This window comes from Eptatretus burgeri, chromosome 7 (assembly GCF_056783735.1).
Source record: "Eptatretus burgeri isolate ZD-2024b chromosome 7, Ebu_testis_v1, whole genome shotgun sequence".
NCBI classification, from domain to species: Eukaryota; Metazoa; Chordata; class Myxini; order Myxiniformes; family Myxinidae; genus Eptatretus; species Eptatretus burgeri.
In genome coordinates, this window is record NC_140967.1 from 60,456,256 (window position 1) to 60,476,435 (window position 20,180).

Genomic DNA, 20,180 nt, shown 5'->3' on the forward strand with positions numbered 1-20,180 from the left:
ATTGGGCAATATTTTCCCATTCTTCTGTACAAAACTGTTCACACTCAGTCAAGTTGTGTGGGGAGTGTTGATGGACAGCATCCTTCAAATCATGCCGCAGATTTTTGATTGGATTTAGGTCAGGGCTCTGACTGGGACACTCAAGGACATTTATCTTTTTGTTCCTTAGCCACTCCAGTGTAGCTTTGGCTGTGTGCTTCGGGGCGTTGTCATGCTGAAAGGTGAACTTCCATCACAATTTCAGCTTTCTTGCACAGGGCAGCAGGTTTTCCTCTCGGATTTGTCTGTATTTTGCTCCATCCATTTTCCCTTCGATCCTGACAAGTGCCCCAGTCCCTGCTGATGAGAAACATCTCCATAACATGATGCTGCCACTACCATGCTTCACAGTAGGATGATGTTCTTTGGGTGATGTACTATGTTGGATTTGTGCCAAAACGTAACATTTCGCATTTAGGCCAAAAAGTTCCGTCTTGGTTTTGTCAGACAATAAAACCTCTTTCTACTTGGCTTCAGAATCTCCGTAGTGTTTTTTGCATAACTCAAATGGTACTCAAAGTGGGCATTTTTGAGTAATGTCATCCTTCTTGCCACTCGACTGTGCAGGCTAGACTTGTGCGGCGTGCTTGGGATATTATTGTCACATCCACACAGCGACCAGTCTTTGCCATAAAGGCATGGAGCTCCTTCAAAGTTGCCATTGGCTTCTTGTTTGCCTTTCTGATCAGTCCTTGCTTGGTGATCCAGTTTGTTGGGATGGTCACATCTCGGCAGGGTCTTGGTGGTACCATATGCCTTCCACTTATTAATGAACGTCTTGACTGTGCTCCAAGGGATATTCAAAGCCTTTGAAATATTTTTTATACCCATCCCCTGATCTGTGCCTTTCAATAACTTTATCCCACAGGTCCTTTGAAAGTTTCTTGGGTCTCATGGTTGAGTATTTGCTGTGATATGCATGACACAGCAGGGGAAACCTACAGGAAGAGCTGATTTTATTCTGAAATGATCAGAATCATGACAATTTAACACAGGAGGAGGCCAATTAACTTGGCATGTGTTTTTGAACAAGATTATTTACACCTGAGCTAATCCAATTACTATTATGAGGGGGGTGGACACTTATCCAACAAAGATATTCTAGTTTTGTATTTTTAATAAATTTCCTGAAATTTGTAGAATTTGTTTTTCTCTTGGAAGGTGTTGGGTGACGATCTGTAAATAAAGGTGGAAAAAAAAGTCTGATTTCATACAATTTAATTCCAGGCTATAAGGCAACAAAAGGTGAAAATTTTGAAAGGGGGTGTACACTTTCTATGGACACTGTCACTCTTTCTAACCACTCACTGAGTGATTGATATTAAAGATCGGTACCTTCTGGATGACATAGAAAGCTGAAATTCTGCATGCTGATGGACATCTAAACCAATACACCAGGAAAAATCACAGAACTGTCAGAAAGAATCTGTAAATGAAAATATAAATAAATAAATGAAAAAAATGCAGGTGAGTGACCCGAGACAATGGGAAAGAATGTTAATTTTGCGTGCCGATGGACATCGAAGCTGATACATCGGGAAAAATTACACAACCTTTGGAAAGCATCCGTAAATGAAAATATAAATAAATGAAAAGAAATCAATGAAAAAAATTAATGCAGATGAGCACAGATGCAAACTAGAGGGGGAGCACTCGGTAGAGTGCAAAACCTCTGCCGCCAATACTGCTGGGTCACTTAAGTGAACCTGATATCCTATTCATTGTAGGTCAAAACAGATCAGACTCTACTGAACCACGATTGAATAAACTAAACTAGATCGATGCGCATGTAGAAATGCCAAAAAAATAAAATCGAAATTTTTTTGAAAAAAAAGTTGCAAAATTGGTTTTTTTTCTCTAACAATTTTTTTTTGGGGGGGGTGGGTTGGAAATCACTTAAAACATGTGGAAATGCAAAAAAATTTCAAATATTTTTCAAATAAAATCAAAATTTTTTTGAAAAAAAGTTGCAAAATTTTTTTTTTCTCTAACAATTTTTTTTTTGGTTGGAAATCACTTAAAACATGTAGAAATGCAAAAATGAAAATTCAAATATTTTTTTCAAAATGGCCGCCATAGCGGCCATATTGGACTTTGGACCAAGTCCAAAATCTAATGGCATGATCCTTGGACCATACCTAACCCCCCCACCAAGTTTCGTCGAAATCCGTCGAGGAGTTTTTCCGTAATACTGTTCACAAACAAACAAACAAACAAACAAACAGGGGTGAAAACAGTAACCTCCGTCCATCTTCGATGGCGGAGGTTAATGAGACAATGGGGAAGCACAGTTCGATTTGCTTACAATCTTATATTGTAAGCATACCCCGCTAGTATCGTATAAATATTGTTACGGCTGTGGAAATTCGCAAACCACCATTCAGGGCCGGTAGTTGAGATAACTCGAAATACATGTGTAGTTAGCCCCAAACCCGTTGTTTAGAGGGAATTTATGTGATTCATTCGGGCTGCGACACTTTGAGATAGCCGTTTTTCTGTTCTATCTTTATTTTGAACCGCCATAACCATCAAACCACCACCAAAAACCTCCACCCTCCTCACCTCTCTCCTTCTACGGCCATTCCCGCACCACCTGTGAACACTGAGCATCGGGCTGTCTTGGGCTCGTTCAAGCAATACACACCGAGCCACGAGTGCAAATAGCGACCTTTCCGAGGGAGAATTCGGATCAAGAATGCTACACGCCCACTTCTGATCCGTCCAATCAGCAAGCGTGGAGCGGCTTGGCCCCGCCTCCAGGCGCGTCCATGTGAAATCGAAATATGCAAATTCTAGGATCAGGGGAGGTTCACGCCCACTTTTCCTCTGTCCAATGGGCGAGTGTGGCCAAGGATCTCGGGTCCGAGGCGAGAAGAACGGCGGTCGGCGACGAGGTCGCGGTGAGAGATCACTCGTCACGGGACCCAAGCCAGCCAGCCATTCTCCCTCCCCCAGAGCATCAACAATTCCCCCTTTTCCCCCGTGCTGAGAGTGCAACAAAGGGGGCCCCGTTCCCACCCCACTCCAAACATCGTGCCACCGAAACCCGCGAAGGAGCACGGAGTCGGGGCACGGCCACGTCTGCGGCTCGTCCGCCAACGCGCCACGAGGACGCGGGTAGGACCCACCCGGTCTCGCGGACCTGGCCGCTCCTTCAGGTCCTGCGCACATATTGGCCTACAGGCCTGTCTGCCCCCTTGTCTATGAGGGTGGCTTCTTTCCTTTGCTTTTGAGTAAATGTGGGTTGGCGCCGTGTCTTGTAAAGTAGAACTGTGTAAGTGTTGCCATGTGTACGCGTATTCGGTTGTAACTCTGCATCGTTGTTTCTTTTGTTTTCCTGATATTGGTGCATTCTGACTGTTTGGCTGTATATGTGTGCTTTCCGTGTGTCACGTAATAAATGTGTATTGTGTGAACTGTTTTCCCGTTTCGCTTCGTCTTTTCTTTATTGACCCTCCATCCTGCTTCACGTAAAAGGGTTCGTAGTGGGCTTAAAACGCCCGATAATTAATCAGAACCGTCAAGGCCGACGATAACACCGCTCGGTTATCCCGATAGCACGGAACGGACCGCTTAAGCGGTTCGTGTCTGCAGTCGGCCTGCGGCGAGGTACGATCGCCCGGTCGACCATCCGCGCAGGTACTTGGGTAGATCGAATTTGGCGAGCAACCCTATCCTGCGTGGGTGGGCAATTGGCACGGTCGTGGTGGGGTTAAATCCCCACCCGTGACTCGCTCCCGGCGTTGTTCCGAGAGGGTCACGACAGAATCGTCTGTTCCGGTGGGCGAGGCGGCCGCCATTCGAGTCGAGCGGCCGATCGCACGCCGGCGGGCGCGAATTCGCAACAATATTTTCACATGTTTTTTTGTACGTTATTCTTTCAGAGCTGATCCGTAGCACCAGAGGCCCCAAATTTTGGGTGTAGTTATCTGAGTCTGAATCTAAGCTTCAGAATCTGAGCAAGGTTTTAAGCTACCACACGATGGCCTTGACATCCATTTTGAAGCCACCTAAGGCCACTATAAAGTGTATATTGGGATGTGGGGTGAGATTCCTTTTACGCTGTGCTTCTCCCTCCTGCCCACAGGCAAAAGGTAACCACCAGCAGGCCAGTAAATTCATAGCTTTTCAATATCCAACATGTCCCGAAACCCTTGCCGGGAAGAGCTCACCCAGCTGGGCAGTGCCGAGTTGCCCTTGCTCATTATTATTAAGATGGGATAAGTAGGGTAGTGTTTTGGGATACATATTTTTGAATGTAGGTGTGTATTTGTAGGATTGTGTCTCCATCTTGGCCTAACATTGAACAAAAAGGGGTTTGTGTTTGCCAAGCTGCATGAGGAGGGATAAGGACACCGGGGGTAAAACATAGCACAAAAGGAACCTTTTCCTCTTTAACATACCTGTTCCTACTCGATGTTACACTTTGACAACCAGGAAAAAGGATTTGAATTTTGGCTACAGTCGGGGTGCAAGGGGGAAGAGTCTCAACATAGTTTGTGGAAGTGGTGTGGTTAGATATAAGTCGGCACCAATGCTGGTCTGTGGTCTTTTGTTCCGATCAATGACTCTCTTATCAATCTGCTCAGCTGTGGGGGAGATAAATTGGCCACTGAGGCCTTTTGTCCAAGCATGAGTCTCTAAACCAAATGAGAATCTACTTTGGCCTAGCATGGCCAGTGCTCGTATCTGCTTTCTCCACTGCATTCATTTTGTTTGAAGCAAGGGGCATTCCGTCACATTGAGGGCTCTTCCGTCATGTTTGTTATACCACAGCCGTGCTGGAAGCTGGCCATCCACGAGTACCTGTTTGGACTGACTTGGCCAATAAAAGGGGAATAAGGCATGCCCCAACTAGTTACGCACAGTAGGGCTTGCTCCTTCATGCTCTCCTGGTGTTTCTTACCTTCACAAAGATGGGGATCCTCCCTGCAACCATAAATATAAAGGAATAACTGACTTCTCCAAAGTCTGTGGCAAGCGAAATAGGGCTTGGGAGAAGTTTCTCTTTGTGTCTTGAATGTCATATTTTGTATTCAATGTTCAACATTTTAATGACAATATGCTTTTTAATGATTAATGACAATATGCTTCTTCTTCTTCTTGCATATGGCAGCTTGGCCGCCGGGTTGCTATCTTTTTGTTGGGGCATGACTATGCCGCTGATGCTGTGCCCCTAAACCAGTACACTGGCACTCATTTTGTCAACCCCAGAAGGATGACAGGCTGAGTTAACCCCACCTGATACTAATTCAGCAGCCAACAGGGCTCAAACTCAGGACCCCAAGATCCCAAGCCAGCCACCCTAACCACAAAGCCAACACCAGGCTTGATAATATACCAATTCCTTTGTATGTCTTTTCACCTTTAATTTCCCCTAATCCCCCTCATCCACCATGGTCTCATGTGTCTTGCCCTGTTCCATGTTCTTCTTCCTTTCTGTCCAGCCTGGGTTCAAATCTCTACTGAGTTATAAACTGTCATCCCAGTGTTTCATAGGTAGAGTGATTAATCAAGGTGTGTGTAAGGTCCCTCGGATGGATATTAAACGGGCCGTCCCATCTGCCAGCATTAGTTGGTGGATGTTAAAGAGCCCACAGTGGCCTTCTCGAATAGTAGGCGAGCTATTGCTGGCATCCTTGACAAATTCCTGATTCCTGCCCTGTCTAAATGCTGGAAAGGCAATGGCAAACCACCCGCGTAACCCTTGCCACGAAACTGCTTCGGCAGCACCAACCCTCAGACTCTGTAAAGATTATGGTACATCACATCATCATATAAGGTGTAGCCAGTAAGTACGAATTTGTGTTGTTGTTGTGGAGGGCGAGAAAAAAGGGGACATTTACACCCTTGGAGGTATTCCTTCTCTAACCAATGAGTAAAACTGGATATAAATTGGGATCATGTGAGAAAAGTCAAGCCACACAGGAGGACAGAGGAGAGAGAAAATAGTTTACTCAAATTGCTATACGGTGCCCATGCAGGTAGTCATGACGAGGATTATCACTGTCATGGCGGAGAAATGGTTAATATCTCATTTTCAATTGGCAACATTTTCTCAAGCCAAATGCCATGAGAGAGACATCAGGATTATTAGTTGGACTTGTAATTGGCAAGCAGGCCACACTCAGTGTACACATTTTATTTTGGAGTAGGGTTGGTATTGGTGCCACACTGTTTTTTGTTTTTTTTATAACTTTATAGCTCTAGATTCTCGAAGATTCTGCTGAAACAGCTTCCTAACCTTTTCAACTTTCAAGACAACCAGCGATGATGCTAATACTGTTGGATCAAACTGACCATTCTTGGATCACCAGCGAAATTCCTTTAGGACTGTGAGGAAGTAGTCAATACAGAAGTAGTCATTGTTCAAAAGGGGGCAGGGAGTGAGTGGGTGGACAAAGAACAAGAATTTTGGTGAGCAGATATTCTCTCATATAATTGGGCCTGAAAACAGATCACGTGACTCAATCGTACAGATATCCACATGGAATGGAATGCGAGACCACCATTGGCGAGGTTGCAGCCCTGATTGTTGGTGTGTAACTCTGTGAGTTGATGGCGGTAAAGGTCAAATCCAGGAAGCGCAGCAGTTGGGAGTCAAAGACCTTTCATCCATTTCCACTATTGATATGACTAGGTCTATAGGTCTATTGCAGGAGGATGGAATGGAGTGCCAAGTACCAGTGCAACTAAGGAACCTTGCAGCCAGTAGCAAATTAATTATGACATTATAAACCTGGTTAAAAACTGTAAATAAGGTTCTAATTTAAAAACGATGTCAACAAACTTGTGAAGCAATGCATTTGGAAACAGGCTGACAGTGAGACAGTTTAGTACGTTCGAGTTGACTTGGAAGAGAATATAACTGCTGCAAAGCCCCCCCCACCCCCCCCCCCGACATGTCACCCTAATGACCCAGAGTCCCTTCATCTCTTCCCATGACAAAAGGTCACTCGGTGCTGCCCATTGTAAGTGGAGAGCCATGGTGCATTGGTGAGAGGCCAAAGGTGTTTTCACCACTGTAGGCAACGTAGAGAAATCCATCTTCATCCTGGTGTTCGCTGTACAGTTGTCCCATGCTCGCACTGTAGATGAAGACAAACACGTGGTAAATCACTCCATGCACACGGTGAAATATACACCCTCACCTTTGGGACGGTCGACATGTAATAACATGCCGAATAATTCAAAATCAGACGGGTTAAGGATAAAAGTCTTGGAAAATAGAGACCCAATGGGGCGAGGGCTTGCCTCTTGCTAATCATGGGAAAAGAGGGAGAACTCGTACATTGAGGAATATGTTTACAGTGTTACTGTTGTTTTTCACTGAATGTTTAGGAATGAACAGGTTTTACATTCAGAATGAAATTTGACCCATTTATGACAATCAAGTCCTCAAGCATCCCCTAGTGGCCTAGCCCCCTTCCCTCACCCTTAGCAATCACCCCCCTACCCAAACCCCAAAGTGTTCGTCAGTATATCAAGAAGCCAATAAACAAAGGATGACAATCACGATAGGGCAACTTGTGACGAACCAGACAAAAGCGAACACTTGGTACCTGGATTGTGGCACAGTTTTTTCGATGAACAGAAATATAGCTTTCTCCGAAGGAAGCTGCACCCGCTTGCGAATTATCCACATAAACTGAGCCACCGTGATGTCTGCTGGCACAAGATACTTGCGTTTGTCGATCTCGCCGATCTGGGAGGCTGGAACTTTTTCAACGATCACCTGTCACACCACACATCACATTCTGCGCACCTGTCACCACCATTCCGCACACCAACCCGAACAGCCTGCGCACATTATGTGAGGCCATACCTTTGCAGTACTACTACACTACTTCCACCCAGTACCTGGGTACCTCATGGCATCGCCTGAGGTTGCACATTTTAAATGTCAAAAATCATCTGTTTTGCCCCCATGTTTATTTACCTCCCTCAGTGCTTCATCAAATTAAATAACAACAAACAAATAATACAACTATAGGTATTACCGCCATGATGTTTAAATATGTGTGATTGCCGTTAAATGTCAAAGGACAAGGAGAGTATTCATTGGCAAAATGTCTGGAGGTTCAACAAACAAATTATCACAGACACAAGTCCTGGACATCTACTAAGTTACTGAACTTCTCCGATGAAATACATAAGCCTGGTGTTGGCTTCGTGGTTAGGGTGGTTGGCTTGGGATCACAGTGTCCTGAGTTTGAGCCCCGTTGGCTGCTGAATTTACACCAGGTGTGGTTGACTCAACCTGTCATCCTTCTGAGGTTGGTGAAACGAGTACCACTGTAGTGGTAGAGGCGCACAGCATCGGCGGCACAGTCGCACCCCAACAAAATGATAGCTACCCGGCAGCCAAGCTGCCATATGCAAGACGAAGAAGAAGAATGAAGTACATTATTGTTGATAAATGTTGTGATATAACCTGAACTGTGTTGTTTGAAGGACAGGAATACAAGAATAACAGAATGTATCAATCAAATGTACTGAACTCTTGTTGGAGTGTTGGTGCTGTCACCACCGTTCCTGGGTCAAAGGGTCATTGTGCTCATTGGTTGAGGACAACCCAGTTGAGGACAATAGAAAGCATTAAAGATAGTTCAGAAACCAACTTGTTGGTCGGAAACGATAAAGCATTTAAGACAAACAAAGTGAGGTGATTGTACATAATACAGTGTAGAAAAGGGACATAAGAGTGGATGTGAGCAGAAAGGTTCGATTCTGGTGAAGATCATAATGAGGCCTCCATCTTGTTTGTGGCGACAAAGAAACTGGATGTGTGCCTCGGGCTCTCGATGAGTCATCTGCTAACGACGATGCTCAGAGCTTTCATGTCCTCACTTAAGCTTCAGTAAGTTACTGAAACATTATCTATGAGAGCTTTATAGTGCTCTGCGGGTAAGCAGGTAACCCTGCAAGCTCTTCAAGAACAAACAATTCATTCGTGAAATTGTCAATTAAAAATAAGCACACTGTCAAGACAAGCGACGACAGGTAAAATGTTGTTTTCACACTTAATGTTGAATAATGCAACCAAAGTGTTCAACAAGAAATAAAACATGGAAGTGAAAACATTATCTGCCGCTTCTACTCTGCCAACGATGTTGGAGGCCCTCAATGGCGGACATGAGATCAGGGACGTCTCTCTGGACATACCTCGAGCTTTCGATAGAGTCTGACATCCTGCCTTGCTCTCCAAACTCTTCGCCTGTGCCATTCAAGGCCAACTCCACTCTTGGCTTCCTGACTTCCTCCGCTCTTGTAGCCAACGTGCGGTACTCAACGGAAACCTTTCATCTCCTCTCCCTGTCAAGGCTGGAGTGCACTGACACAGTGTTCTGGGCATAGTCCTATTCCAAATCTTAATCAGCGATCTTTCTGACTCTCTGGAAAATCCTCTTTATCTCTTTGCTGATGACTCTACCTTCTGCTGTGACATCCCTCATCTTTCAGAAATACAGGTTGCAGCCTCTTCCCTCTCCTCAGAGCTTGACGAAAATCACAAACCGCTCAAACACTTGGAATATGTCTTTCAATCCTGAGAAATCCCACACACACTGACTCACTCTCTCCGAAAGGACTGTACCACATATCCTCACATCTACTTTCTTAACAACCCTCTCAAACAAGTTCAGTCACTAAAACTCTTGGGTCTCACTCTCAGCCATGATATTTCTTGGTCAAGCCATATTTCAAAGTTGGCCTCCAAAGCCAGATGCCGACTGGGCATCTTCCGTCGAACAAAGTCCTTCCTTCGTATAACTGAACTCCAATCCAACTACAAGGCTTTCATCCGCAGTTTGATGGAGTACTGCTCTCCCCTCTGGGCTGGCTCCCCTGCCTCACATCTTGCTACCATGGAAACTAAGGTCTTCAAGATCATGGGAATCTCCCACGATGAAGCTGAGTCTATGTGCCTTGCCATTGGAGGCAGGTCGGTGGTCTCTCTGTCTTCTACCGCCTCCTTTCCGGTCTTGTATCTTCTGCTCTCCCCGAGCTTTGTGCCACTCATGTATCTGCAGGGCACACGCCATCCATCAGCAACTCCATTCTTGTGCATCTCCCAAAATCCAGAATTACTGCTTGCCTCTACTCATTTGTTCCTCTTTTTTTACCCTCCACTTGTGGAACCAACTTCCACATTCTCTTCAATCTCGTTCTTCCCTCCAGGTGTTTAAGACAGCTGTACACTACCATCACCCCCGTCCAAAACCATGAACTTTTCTACACCCGTTAAACCCCTCTTCCCCACCATTTTTGCTTTTGTACCCATATTATCGACCTCTCACCCTTACCCTTGCGTCCCTTGTTATCCATTTCCATTTGTTTTGTCCCTCGGCACTGCTTTTGGCTCCCCCCTTTCCTCTTTCTAACATTTATTTTGTTATATTGTGTGCTCATCCATCTGTGTTCTCGCTCTTCCACGAGCCTCGACTGCGTATCGATAAAAAAAAATGCTTTAATAAAAGAAACAGTAATGAAGAAGGGTTTATATTTGAAGAGTCAAGCATAGCCCACTGAGGGAGTGAATGCACACGATCATGGTATTTGCGAATGATGGCAAAATATTTGACACGATAATTGCAGAAAAAAGTGGAGCATACTCTGACGTCATTGCCTTGGATGAAAACAAGAGAGTAAATTGTAGTGACTATGAAGAGATGTGAAGACACTCACCGGAACCCTGTCGGGATACTTGTTTCGGATCTTGCTGGACTCGGCGCGCCGATGATCTGAAAGGGGACACAAGAGAAATGGCAGAGGCAGACGTAGGGGATATTAAGGTTTTGATCAGGTGATGACGATGCATGAATTGGGCCTGCATGTCGGGTTCTCTGTGCCATATGATATGGAAGGACCTATTGTAAAGGTAGATCTGTATAGTACAGGTATATCTGGGCAAAAACACGGTATTCATGGCGTCGCATCTCGTGTGCTGCTGGTCAAGGCAGGGGAAAGGTCAAGGTAGGGTTCAAGGTCAGATGTGGGTTGAAAATCCCCACTTCAATGTTAGTCATGAAATTCTCGTTCCGCCGACCCCCGGCCCCCCCCTTCCCATCATTTTGGATGCAAATTGGCAAAATACGAGGACGGACCGATTCAACTCAGGTCGCAGACATGGATAGACAAATAAACAAGTGACAAAAAAAAGATACAAGCGATGGGATATAATATAAGGAGGTGGCATTGATATGTACTGTGTGCCACAATGACAATTACAAAATACTGTTGTGGGCCATGTACAGGGGGAACGCAAAATGGTTGAATGCTGCGAAAACATATCCCAATTCACAGCACAGAGCAGGGTCAGGCCAACAGGGCATGGCAACAACGACGTCATGAATAATGTATTTGATGTAAAACGTTGTCATAGCAATTAAAACAAAGGCAATGACACACACACACACACACACACACACACACACACACACACACACACACACACACACACACACACACACACACACACACACACACACACACACACACACACACCCTACCAAATGAATGATCTTCCTTGAACATCCACTTCATGGTTGCCAGTGGAGCAAAAGAACGAGGAGAGAATGTGAATGGAGATCTCGAAGAGCAGCAGCAAGTGATGTGCAGCAGGGACCGGTGGATGGGCTCCGCGTGTCTGCGCAGCTCAGGGGTCGACGCCGCCTGCAGGGACAGGATCGGATGGGAAGTGCAGAGGCAGCGTGGATGAAAATACGCGTCTAATCACGAAGGAATGATGAAACTCAGACAAACGCTTCATTTACAGGAGGGTGTTCGATTGGGCCAATCGAAGGTGCTGGGAATTAATGATATGGAACTTGAAGGTCGTGCTCCGAGAGGGCGATTTCATCGTTTGGTGCATGATGGGGGGGGGAAAAAAAACCGATCCAAACAGACGTCATGACGCCAGCGTTTTGAGAATGGAAGATTGCTGCGGGGACATCGATTTAATACGTACGCACAAACGGGTGGATCCGCTCTCCAGTGTCTGTGCGAACTCAGAAGGGACGAAAGAAAATTCTTCTGTTTGGCATACGTAAAATAAATAAATAATTTTGTGGAATAAAAATATCTCGAAAGATATAATAATTAAGCTGTCAAGCCCGGCTTTGATAGTGCACTGTATACCTAGATGGGAGACCTCCATCCTCGGAGGAAGGCTGTCGAGAGACGACGACCGTCGAGCTCTGTTGGTACCATGCACTCACCTCTGAGCTGTGTACTCATGGGATCGTTCGGCTGTGCAGTCGAAGCTGACAAAGCAGTCCTGGTTGCAGTGCCAACAATGGCGCTCTGCAGTCACCAGCACACTCAGGCTTTGGAAAAGGGATGTATAATTTATAACATTTTATAACAGCTGGCACTGATGACCGGGTACCATGACGTTGTTTTTGTTATTATTCAATTTAATTCAGAATGGGATTAAAATAAATTCAATTCAAATCAAATGGAAGGCCAAATCGGTACAGTCCTGCTTTTGGAGTCATCGGAAGGAACCAGAACAGGCAAAAAGCAAAGATGAAGTCATCAGGAGGAACCTGGAGAGGATTCACATTTCAGCTGCTACTCCTCTACCCACAAACCCATCCAGGCACAGCCAAGTGAGCCTTATTCAAAATAAATAAATAAATAAATAAGAATCCAGATCAAAAAAAAATTAAATAATTCTGGCTGCCAGACCATGCAACCAATCAAGTTGAAATTAAAAACCTGTTTTCCCGCATCACGACTCGATCGTAATTGTGAAGTTTCACGTCAATCAATGAAGCAATGCAAGAGAAACTAGCATCCGTTGAAGACAAAGTCTTTGATATCCCCCGCCATAGTAAATGAGGATTAACAAACTTATATTCCCTAAGCGTGTGCAATATGTATGTGAAGTTTCCCCTTGATTTGACCAGCTGTTCTGGAAATGTTTGAAGGTTTTAGGGTAAATTCAATATGGCTACCAAACTATGTGACCTATCAATTAGAAATTAACAAACTTCTGAAAGGACGTCTTGGGGAAAGTGTATGTGAAATTTTGCCTCAATCTGTCCAGCCGTTCTGGAGAAGAAGATCTAAAATTTTATTAATTTTTAATCCAAGATGGCCGCCAAACCATGTGACTTGTGACATCATAATTTTTACTATGTATGCAGACATGATGGAAGATGATAGTTGCAAATTTTCGCTTCGTTAGGTTATGTGATTCCAGAGAAAACATTATTTAATATTTTTCTTGAATCCAACATGGCTGCCAAACCATGTGACCTATCAATTAGAAAATATCAAAAGGCACCAGTTCACCACTTGCTTGATATGTGTACCAAATTTTGTAAATCTCTCTTGAGGGGATTTGTAGTTAAGCTCCGGAAATGAAATGTGATGGATGGACGGACGGACGGACGGAACCCATTTATATATCCCCCGCCAACTTCGTTGGTTGGCGGGGGATAATAATTTTTTTAAATAGAGCTGGAAGATATCTGCCCAATGTCAAGAATGAGATTTCAAACTTTCCTCCCTCCTGTAAAACTTGGTGGTGTCTTGTCAAGTCCGTTTCTGGTGTAGGCTTCCCTTCCCTCACTTCAAAAGGCACCACACAGAGGATGCCCCGTTAACATCTGTCTTTTGGAGGCCAACTTTGAATTGTGGCTTGCCCAAGAGAGATCATGGCTGAGAGTAAGGCCCAATCGTTTTAATGGCTGAACCTCTTTGAGAGGGTTGGTGAGAAACTAGATTGGAGGATTTACAGTACGTGTCCTTTCAGAGAGATAGAGTGAGTGTGTGGGATTTCTCAGGATTGAAGGACATATTCCAAGTGTATGACCAGTATGTGATTTTGTTGCAGAGTCAGTTTTGACTGGGAAGGATGGGTGCGGAGAGGAAGGGGCGAGGGACACAATAATTTGAAAAAAAAAAAACACAGCATTGAGGCATTTGGCCTCCTCTCGAGTGGAGTCGGCTGTGGTGGCATTTCAAGTGGGGGAAAGGGATGGAAGGGGAACAAACACCAGAGACTGACTTTACAAGGCACCACCATGTTTTAAATGAGGGAGACAAGTTTGAAAGTTCATTTTTGAGATTGGAGATATATTGGTTTCTGGCTCTCCTGTGAGCAGACACACACTTGTTGTGGGCTTTGTGAAATGGATCTGAGATTGCCTTCGGTCGGATTTGCCTTCCAGGAGGAGAATGCAAGTTGTTTTATAGCAACAGCCTTACCATAGAATTCTGAGCACCAAGAGCAGGAGGATGGGTGAGATAATTGAAGACGAAGTGGGATGAATCTGTGCACAAGAGAGAGCAGGTTTCTGTGGAAGAGTTCCCAGTTTGAATCAATATCAGTAGTGGTGGATATATATGAATATTTGGACTAACAATGGAAATCCAATAATTATTGTTAACGTTTGATTTTAAGGAATTTTTAATTTGTAAAGAAAGTGTATTTGACGTTTTCAAGTTTAAAAATGAGCGACATAAGTAAGTCAGTCAAGGCAGGATCTCTCCCATCTCAAGTCAAGGCAGAAGTAAGTCTCTCCACACCCTCTCCCACTCCTCACCCCAACCTCCCTCCTCTCCAGTGTGCAATATCCTCTCCCCCTCTCGCCCCTTCCCCTCTCCCCCTGCAGTGTGTCATGAGGGGGTAGAGGAGAAGGGGGGGGGGAGAGAGTGGGGGAGAGAGTGTGAGAGGGGGAGAGTGGTGGGGAGAGAAGCACATGGACATGTATTCATGTATTCACATATGTATTATGTGAATGAAATAAATTATATCGATTAAATAATTTCTGGATCTGACGAATTGCCTGTAGCAATTTTGTAAAACTGCACATACAGCATCTAGCTCAAGATATCCAAATGTCATACATGTCCATACCCGTGGGGTTTCCCATGCATGCCCCACTTGTACAAATGTATATATATATATATATATATATATATATATATATATATATATATATATATATATATATATATATATATATATATATATTTTATATAAATACATTTTCTGTCTGTTTGTCTGTTCATCAATAGAATTGGTCCTACCAGAAGTAACCCGATCATATTGTAACCCCATTGGAATCCTCTTGGCAAATGGAGATGCAAGAAAGCATTTTCAAACCTACCGGGTAGGGGTTCAGGGTGGGGGAAAGACCTCATTGCTTTCTCATGTAAATGTGTATCGTATGGTACAACCCTGTGGTAGGCAGTATTTCAAATCATCTTTTATATATGTACTCGATATTCCTTCCGCACAAGGTGTGGATACCTCTGCTAATATATAATAAAGTAAAAGGTATACATTTTACACCATATATTCGTTCCTAAAAGAGCTATTTATATTCTCGATACTTTAAAAACTCTAAAGCCAAAGAAGAGAAGAAAAAGTTGCATTAACAACTGCACCAATTGACAGGAGGAACAGGAGGAAGAGAGTTGATGGATGAGGTGAATGACCCATCCATCCATTGGGACCATACTATGTACAGAGTGTCGGTGCTGCCGAAGCAGTCTCCTGGGCTGTTGGGCACAATCCTGGACAGGTCACCACTCTGATGCAGGATACTCGAAAGGCTCAATTATCCCAGCAAGCTGATGATCATTTTTGCCGACCTCGGAAGGATGACAGGCTGAGTCAACCCCACCTGGTATTAATTCAACGGAGTGTGGGATTTTAACTCAGGACACTAGAATCCCAAGTCTGCCATGAATGAGACACGTGGCTCGGAATTTATTAGTAATGGAGAATTGAATGGATGGTGTGGAATGGAGTGTGTGTGATGAGAAAGAAGAAGCATACCCCCATGGAGAGAATCCCTGTTTTGGTTAGTGGTACGTGGATAGCGGGATTCAGCTATTCTGGAGCATGGATGTCATTCCGATGTTGGTGCTGGTGGGAGTAAGTTTTCTTTTTTTAATTGCAACAGCGAAAGCGTTCATCGAGGGGCTGGGCGTGTGGCTCATGGTGTATAGGAATTTGAAGAAGGGCACCCTGGGTGCTGTGAGCACGCTGGCCATCATGAGCCATGATGACCACATAAGAACTCTGGTAGTGGAGTGGAGAGTCCAATTGGAGTGGAGAGTGGAGTGAATAGTGGAGTGTCCGATTGGGCCAAAGGGGGAGCAACGGGTGCTGGCAGCCCCTGTGGTCACTGAGGACACGTGCTGGGACCCAGGGCCCTGATAGACAATGTTGGAATTGGCGAATGCTACCGGATAAATGGGACCAGAAACTTCACAAACTTCAAGGACTCATCGAGCAGGAAGAAAAGGAGGCCCTTCGCGTGCACTCATCCTCACCCCAACCACACATCTTTGTTTTAAACTCCCATCTGGATATAAAGTTTAAATTGTGTGTATTCGCGAGTGAATGAGCCCCATGTTACTTACCCCCTTTTGGACGCAGACTCGGGAGAGTCTGAAGAAGGAAGGTGGGGGTAGTGTTGTGCAAATGACTCCAAGGTGTTAACATTGCTTAGCATAGTTTAGTGAGATCCTCAATGAATGTCTTCGAGTAAGCATAAAGTAATGAATTGTGACATTAGATATCATGGAGTATGACAGTATTCCATATAGAGGGATGGTATGGTGGGAAAAAATGGCCACCCATTCAAATGCGTACACAAATATACACTTATAAACTACTACAAGCCGGTAGGAGACATTGGTGGTCGCTATATAAATGCATACTAGTCATACAGTTTTTGACGGATCGGGCTGAATTTTTTTGACAAAGAGGTTGATTGTAGTGCGCATAAAAGCGCCGAAGCAGATTTTTTATTTTTGAAAAAAAAAACATTTTTTGGATTTTTTTCAAAAATTTCAAAGTCCCGTTGCTCGGCAACGGTGGCGTCCATAGCAACGGTGCTCAAAAGCATACAACGAGATCCTGGTATGAACCTACCAGTCAAGTTTCATCAAAATTGGTTGACTCCTCTGGTCTTCAAAGCTGTCCATTACATACAAACAGACAGACAGAAAACCTGAGAATAACGGTAGTCGAGCGACCACTCAACAGAGTGAAGTAATAAGCATTTAAAAGGCAAACCTTTTATTCTCGAGCGTTTTCTGAACTACCAAGACTTTAAAAGATGCCAGAATACATCGTTAAATTACCACAAGGAGAAATCGCGAAAACACGAATTTGTACCTCTTCTTCTTATTCTTCTTCTTCTTTTCCTTTCAAAACAATGCAAAACTGTAGACCGACCTACTTCAATAACTGCTGAAGCCACGATGGTGATTCCAACGCGAGGAAGTTACTTTGGCTCTGGGCTGGGGCACGCAACCCAAAATTAAAAAAATATATATTAAAAGTTAATCGTTTTATTAGGAAAATAAATCAAACATAAATGTGGACTCAACCAAACCAGGCCAGGATCCCGAGGGGGGGGGGGGAATGGACAGTACCATTCGAAAAGTGATACATATCCAAACCATCCCCCAAAATCAACTGAAATAAGTATAAAAACAATTTAATAACATAGATGGATTTCATCCATACCAAAAAAGCAATATATACACATAAAACATTTAGCATTTTATTACTTTAAAAAATTGCAAGAACAAGAAAAAAAAATTCAAAAAAATTGAAAACATTGAGGGATGATATCTGAAAAAAAACAACAAAATAAGGCAGGAATGAAACCACATTACGATGCCACAATATGGCGCCACAATCCTCTTATGGGTGACCATCACAACATCTTTTGACATTTCACTTTTGTTGTGGGATGTGATGAATGAAGAAGAGGAATAACAATAAAGAATGACACCACATTACGATGCAACAATATGACGCCACAATCCTCTTCTGGTTTTAGCAACACGATATCTTTTGACGTTGCTCCATCACAATCCCACAACAAAAGTGAAATGTCAAAAGATGTCATGATGGTCACCCATAAGAGGATTGTGATGTCGGAATGTGGTGTCATTTCCACATAGTTTGATTATATTTTGAGATTTCGTCCCTCTATGTTTTTACATATTTTAAAAATGTTTTTTTTTCTTTCTTGTGTAATAGATAGATGACATCCATCCCTTCTAATGTATGTGTCTAAAAATCATTCCTGTGAGCCTCTGTTTTATGTTCTGCCCCTGGTAAATCTGTCTTTGTGTCCTGTCAGACACTATATGACATCTTCGTGTTTTTAGCGTTACACTAGATGACTCATGAACCCGTTGGGTTCCCGTTGTGACTGTGGTTGATGAACAAAAACATTTCAAGAGAAAAAAAGATAGCTCCAGCGAACTATACCGCTGAGGTTGTTTGCACTGATTAAATTCTCCCGAAGAGAACTTGACTGAATCGGGAATTGATTTTTAAAATAATTTTTCGTTGCCCAATTTGAATGAAACTTGATACTGCACACCGCAGGAGAATGGTGAGTAAGGTGGCCCAAAATTTTTTGCACTATCTTGTACCGTTTTGGCTGTATTTTGGGAACATACATACATACATACATACATAATACAAGATGAGAGTTTTAGTAATATATAGATTAGGCCATCAGCGCACACGCGCTCGGGACGAGATTCCGTACAGTTTCCATTTACCTTTCGATTCGTGCTCTCTGGTGTTCAAAATATAGGCTTAAAATTCAATCGAAATTAAGGAGTTCCCCGATCATTGACTGACCATCTGAAGACAGACAGACAGACAAAATTAACCAATCGCTTTAACCCTGCTTTTTGCTTGGCGCATGGGGTAATGGTACATTATCATTGATTGTATCAGGATTTATTCTCAATGCGATGCACAAATTCCCTTTGAAGAAACTTCAATGCAGGAGGAGACCATGACACAGTACTGTACTTAATTAATAAATGCTCTTCAGTCTATACTTACTTTACCTTAGTTTCTTATATGCACGTGCTGCTTCCCTTCAAACTTCTTATTATTATTATTGTTATTATTATTCCTCTTCTTCTTTTTCCTCTTTGCTTCCTCTTCTTCTTCTGCTTCTTCTGATTCATCTTGTTGTTGTTGTTGTTGTTGGTGTGGTTTTTTTTTTGTTTTGATGCGAAAATAAAGACAGTTGGTCTCATACCCTCCTACATTCCTTTCTAACTCTTGCTATATCAACCTTAATTCCTTCTCTTCTTTATAATTATTGTCAATTTGGATTTTCTCAACGTAGCCATTGGTTCCGTATGTTACAATGTATATTAAAGAGGTGTCCCTGTGTGTCCGTGACGCACATCTCTTGTTCTGCTCATCAATTTCATACGCGTTATGTTTTGTTAATGCGGTTGTACTCTGTCTTTGTCTTCGAATAACCGAACAACAATACAGGGTTCACATCAACACTTCGAAGGAGCGGTGTATGTGTGAGGAAGGAGTGGTGTATGTGTGAGGAAGGAGCGGTGTATGTGTAAGGAAGGAGCGGTGTATGTGTGAGGAAGGAGCGGTGTATGTGTGAGGAAGGAGCGGTGTATGTGTGAGGAAGGAGCGGTGTATGTGTGAGGAAGGAGCGGTGTATGTGTGAGGAAGGAGCGGTGTATGTGTGAGGAAGGAGCGGTGTATGTGTGGGGAAGGAGCGGTGTATGTGTGAGGAAGGAGCGGTGTATGTGTGAGGAAGGAGCGGTGTATGTGTGAGGAAGGAGCGGTGTATGTGTGGGGAAGGAGCGGTGTATGTGTGAGGAAGGAGCGGTGTATGGGTAAGGAGCGGTGTATGTGTGGGGAAGGAGCGGTGTATGTGTAAGGAAGGAGCGGTGTATGTGTGAGGAAGGAGCGGTGTATGTGTAAGGAAGGAGCGGTGTATGTGTAAGGAGCGGTGTATGTGTGGGGAAGGAGCGGTGTATGTGTGAGGAAGGAGCGGTGTATGTGTGAGGAAGGAGCGGTGTATGTGTGAGGAAGGAGCGGTGTATGTGTGAGTAAGGAGCGGTGTATGTGTGAGTAAGGAGCGGTGTATGTGTGAGGAAGGAGCGGTGTATGTGTGAGGAAGGAGCGGTGTATGTGTGAGGAAGGAGCGGTGTATGTGTGAGGAAGGAGCGGTGTATGTGTGGGGAAGGAGCGGTGTATGTGTACGGAAGGAGCGGTGTATGTGTGGGGAAGGAGCGGTGTATGTGTGGGGAAGGAGCGGTGTATGTGTGGGGAAGGAGCGGTGTATGTGTGGGGAAGGAGCGGTGTATGTGTGGGG

At 44.0% G+C, this 20,180-nt stretch overlaps 1 protein-coding gene across 3 annotated transcripts; it reads right to left on the reverse strand.

The window, feature by feature from the left end:
• Positions 1-5,977: 5,977 nt before the first annotated feature.
• On the reverse strand, positions 5,978-18,610 carry LOC147023365 (gamma-aminobutyric acid receptor-associated protein-like 2). 3 transcript variants are annotated; one of them, XM_085888699.1, is made up of 5 exons: positions 18,595-18,610; positions 11,550-11,712; positions 10,726-10,781; positions 7,602-7,774; positions 5,978-7,127 (listed from the first exon to the last, which is right to left on the reverse strand). In XM_085888699.1, exons 2-5 carry the CDS (start codon positions 11,581-11,583, stop codon positions 6,992-6,994), a joined length of 399 nt encoding a protein of 132 aa, XP_085744825.1. In that variant the 5' UTR covers positions 11,584-11,712; positions 18,595-18,610; the 3' UTR covers positions 5,978-6,991. The 3 variants fall into 3 exon arrangements, with proteins under 3 accessions (XP_085744825.1, XP_085744824.1, XP_085744826.1); XM_085888698.1 differs by lacking the exon at positions 18,595-18,610 and adding an exon at positions 12,258-12,404; XM_085888700.1 differs by lacking the exon at positions 18,595-18,610 and adding an exon at positions 11,814-11,831.
• Positions 18,611-20,180: the final 1,570 nt, after the last annotated feature.

Excerpts from the sequence above, each read along its gene's own strand:
- LOC147023365 (XM_085888699.1), bottom strand. The coding sequence starts at position 11,583 with ATGAAGTGGATGTTCAAGGAAGATCATTCATTTG. Across the intron at positions 10,782-11,549 it reads CAAGGAAGATCATTCATTTG|ATCATCGGCGCGCCGAGTCC; the intron begins GTAGGGTGTGTG and ends GTCCCCTTTCAG. Across the intron at positions 7,128-7,601 it reads AAAACTGTGCCACAATCCAG|TGCGAGCATGGGACAACTGT; the intron begins GTACCAAGTGTT and ends CTTCATCTACAG.